Here is a 3,783-nt window from a genome sequence, read left to right as displayed (position 1 = left end):
CTGGCGCCCTAGCTGCTGAGCTATGGGCGCCAAGCCTGCATTTCCCTTTTCTTAGTGAGGTTGACAACCTTTTGGTGTGTTCATTGGAATTTGGGTTTCCTCTTTAGAGAAGTAGCTGTTAGCGTTTCCTGACTGTTGGTCTGTTCAGTTCCTTTTCTTTCTGGTTTGTAGACCCTGTGCTGGTTCAGTGGCAGTGCCTTTTGTTCTGGGCTGGGACAGACACTCTGCCTGTCCTGGCATCACATCCATGCTGTTGAAGAAGTTGTTGCCTCCATAGCTTGGGAGGGTGTCCTGTAGTTTGTCTTCTGAAAGACGAGGGTTTCTTTTCATCTTAGTTCTTTTAGAGATAGGATCCTGCTCTGTCACCCAGCCTGCATGCAGTGATGTGATCACAGCTCTCTGTAACCTTGCCCTCCTGGGCTCAAGGGATCCTCCCTCTTGGCCTCCCAGGGTACTGAGGTCACAGGCTGAGCTTCCACCCCCAGCCCATGGCTTTGTCACAGTCAGGCTTTAAAGTTTTTTAGGATTGTTGTAGCTCTTTATATATATTTTTGAGTTAGTTTGTCAAGTTCCACCCAAAAAGTTTTTGGGAATTTTGCTGAATTGCTATGACTCACCCTGGGGCAGAGGGGTGGTGGATTGTTTTACTGTAAAAGTCTCAAGGATTGATGTTGCAGGCCACACCAGCTCTTTGGGGGTAGAGGTGACTGGACAGCAGGGTACGTGTTGCTGCTTGCTGGTGGTCAGGGCTTCCTGTTGTGGTGTGGTATATCACAGATCTGTGTTATTGTCAAGTGTTGTGAAGTATTAGTCTTTTTTTGTTGTTAATTTCAGATTAATATAAGGTTACAATGTTTGCATTTGTTAGGTGAAGGCCCTGTTGTGTCCCACACCCAGGAGGTGTGCCATGTGCCCCTACGTGGTATCCATTAGGTGGGAGCACACTCATCTCCCTCCCTCTCCTTTCCCCCCTCTATGAACTTTTTACTCTGTTGGCGCCCCCCACAATTTAAAAGCGTAAGCTACTGTCACGAGCTGTGGGCCGCCCGCACTGCACCTCTTCTCTTAATATGATAGAGCTGTGTGTTTTGGATTTAAACATTTATCCCAATTATTTTATAATTTTCTGCATAGGAAGTCTTTGGTCCTTCTTTCATCAGATGTATTTCTAGGCTCTTGATATAATTAACATAGTTATAAATGGCATATTAAATTTTCTTCTGAGTTTTCTGAAGGCTTTCATTGTTTGTCCAACATTGTTAATAGGGATCATTTTTATTTGATTTATGGTTGATTTTTTAGCTTGCTTTCGTTTATTTATGCATTTAAAAATGTGCAAATTTATACATTTTAAAATGTATATATATATAGAGAGTTTAATCAGAATTTAAAACATTGTATTTCTCTCCCTTTGAGGAAGGCCTCTTTGCTAACCTCTGCAAAACCTGCTCAGGTGGTTCCTAACACCTGTCTGCACCCTGTCTGGTAGGGTGTGCACACTCAACTCCACACTTGGGGTGCTGCAGGGATGTTCAAGTCCTCAGATGGTCTGCATGTTGTTGGCCCTGAATTCAGGGCAGAGGGGCTGGCTAGGGTAAGGGGCAGGTCAAGTCTAATGTCCCTGTTTGTTTTTTCTGAGTCCACAAGGACTGTTTTCTGGAATTTTGCAGGTTGAAAACTTGCTGCTTAGTAACCAGGGGACCATTAAGCTATGTGACTTTGGCAGTGCCACAACCATCTCACATTTCCCGGACTACAGCTGGAGCGCGCAGAGACGAGCCATGGTGGAGGAAGAGGTGAGAACACAGGGCCTCTGTATGGGTAGTACGCCCCACCCACCCCACCCCCACGGTCTACAGTGTCCCTTTCCCTGGGTCTCTTTCTAGCCCATAGGTTCTTTGCGCACTGTGTCTCTATAGCCCAGAACCCAAGAAGGTGCCATCACCTGGTGTCCATGGGGCTGGCCCTCCTCCAGGTGGCTTATGGGCCAGTCATGGACATAGACCAGCCAGCCAGGGGACCGCGTGTTGTCTCAGCCCTCCTCACAACTCTGCCTCTGAATGTCTTATGGCCATTTTTTCCTTGGATTTCTTTTTTGTGGTAAAACACACCTGACAGAATTCACTGGTGTAACCTTTTGTTGGTGTACAGTTTGGTGGGACTAAGTATAATACCTTCATGATATTGAGCAGCCACCACCACTGCCTTCTCCAGAAGGTTTTTATCCTTTCAAATATGGCTTTTTCTATTTAAAAAAAAATTCTAGAAATATGTTTTCATGGGAGGTATAGCATCTCCATCCAGGAGAGCCTTGCACAGCTTGGGACAGTTGGGTGGGCCACTGCCGCCTAGAGGGAGAGCCAGATGGGCTGCGACACTGCAGAGGGCTCCTTGGGCTCTCAGGGGTTCTCTCTTCAGTGAGAGCCGGGACCTGGCACTGCCTGTGCAGTATAGCCTCAGGGTCCCCAGCTGTGGCACCAAGATGACAGATCCAAGTGTGAGTTCAGGATTTCTGTGTAGCCCCTATCCCCACCTCAGCAGGGCCAGGTGTGCTGTCAGACCCAGTGCCAAGAACCCCCGGACTTTTCCTTTTCCTCCTTGGTGCAGTTCTGTTGCTCTTTGGAAAGACATTTGGGTTTGTCTGTTCACATTAATGGGCTTTACTGTTTAGACCAGTGTCAGGCTCACAGTGAGGTGGGGAAGCACCAGTGGCCTTGTGCACCACTCGATTGTCCTCTTGCTGCTCCTAATCTCTTCTTCCCCAGCCTCTGCCTGGCTTCTTTAGATTCTGCCGTGTCTTGGGGTTGTAGGCGTTGCGTTCTGCATAAGCCTTTGTCAGTTACCTGCATCCATCTGTTCTCAACATCTGTTTGGAAGGACTGTTTTCTGGTTTTCAACATCTGTTTCTCCATCCTCAGCACAGCTGCTCTGGAGTAGCTGATCCACACACAAAAAGGCTGGGGTATTCTTCATTCCTTCTCCATTGTGTTTAAGACATCTCCACCCAGCCCTGACGCAATGTCTGCAGGGTCTTTCTGCCCACTGCACGGGGACACCACACACTTTGGGTTGGGCTGCCGTGCCTACTGTGCACTGAGATTCTCACTGTCCATGCAGCGTACAGCCCATAGACCTTGCCCCATCATCTGTCCCTTTTTGTGTTTGTGGGTCTCTGGGTTTTTAAACTAGAACCAGCCCTGTAGGTGTGGTTGAGTTGTCTCTTCTGCTGCAGAAATCAGTGTTCTACTAAAAACCAGCAAGAAGCTCTGTTAGTGCTGCACTCCCTGTGCACTCCAGCAGTGAGGCTCCTGGCCTGGCCTGCCTGCTGCAGCTCCTTGTTCCCTGACTATGGCAGGGCGTGGCAGGTGGGGTGTATGGCAGGCAGAGTGCATGGCAGGCAGGGTGCACAGCAGGCAGGGGGTACAGCAGGTGGGCGCTGCACGTAATCACTTTGTTAAATGTGGGAGGTCACAAGAGATGCATGGAAATGAGTTGAATCTGAAGAGCAAGTGCAGTGGAGGTGGTGAGTGGGGCTCTGAGATCTTGTGGAATGCAGGGAGGACAGGGTGCCCTGTGGGCTTGGGAAAGTTGCAGAGCATTGATGCAGAGTAAAAAGTCCTGCTCACATGTAACTTTTCCTTTGAAATGTCTGTTTTTCCTCAGATCACAAGGAATACAACACCCATGTACAGGACACCAGAGATCATTGACTTGTACTCCAACTTCCCAATTGGCGAGAAGCAGGACATCTGGGTAAGGACCTGGCGCTTCTCCCTGGAGGTG

General features: G+C 48.6%; 1 protein-coding gene across 1 annotated transcript in view; it reads left to right on the top strand.

Moving 5' to 3' along the window:
* GAK (cyclin G associated kinase) overlaps window positions 1-3,783 on the top strand; it is a 61,949-nt gene that overhangs the window by 21,728 nt on the left and 36,438 nt on the right. Inside the window, exons 6-7 of the mRNA XM_023507700.1 lie at window positions 1,671-1,796; window positions 3,664-3,753. Coding sequence (XP_023363468.1) covers window positions 1,671-1,796; window positions 3,664-3,753 — 216 coding nt within the window. The remainder of the gene's footprint in view (window positions 1-1,670; window positions 1,797-3,663; window positions 3,754-3,783) is intronic.

Source organism: Otolemur garnettii, unplaced genomic scaffold, assembly GCF_000181295.1.
Source record: "Otolemur garnettii isolate 467f Iridium unplaced genomic scaffold, OtoGar3 scaffold00198, whole genome shotgun sequence".
Lineage (NCBI taxonomy): Eukaryota > Metazoa > Chordata > Mammalia > Primates > Galagidae > Otolemur > Otolemur garnettii.
Note: the sequence above shows the minus strand (reverse complement) of the source record. Positions and strands in the feature narration are given on the sequence as shown.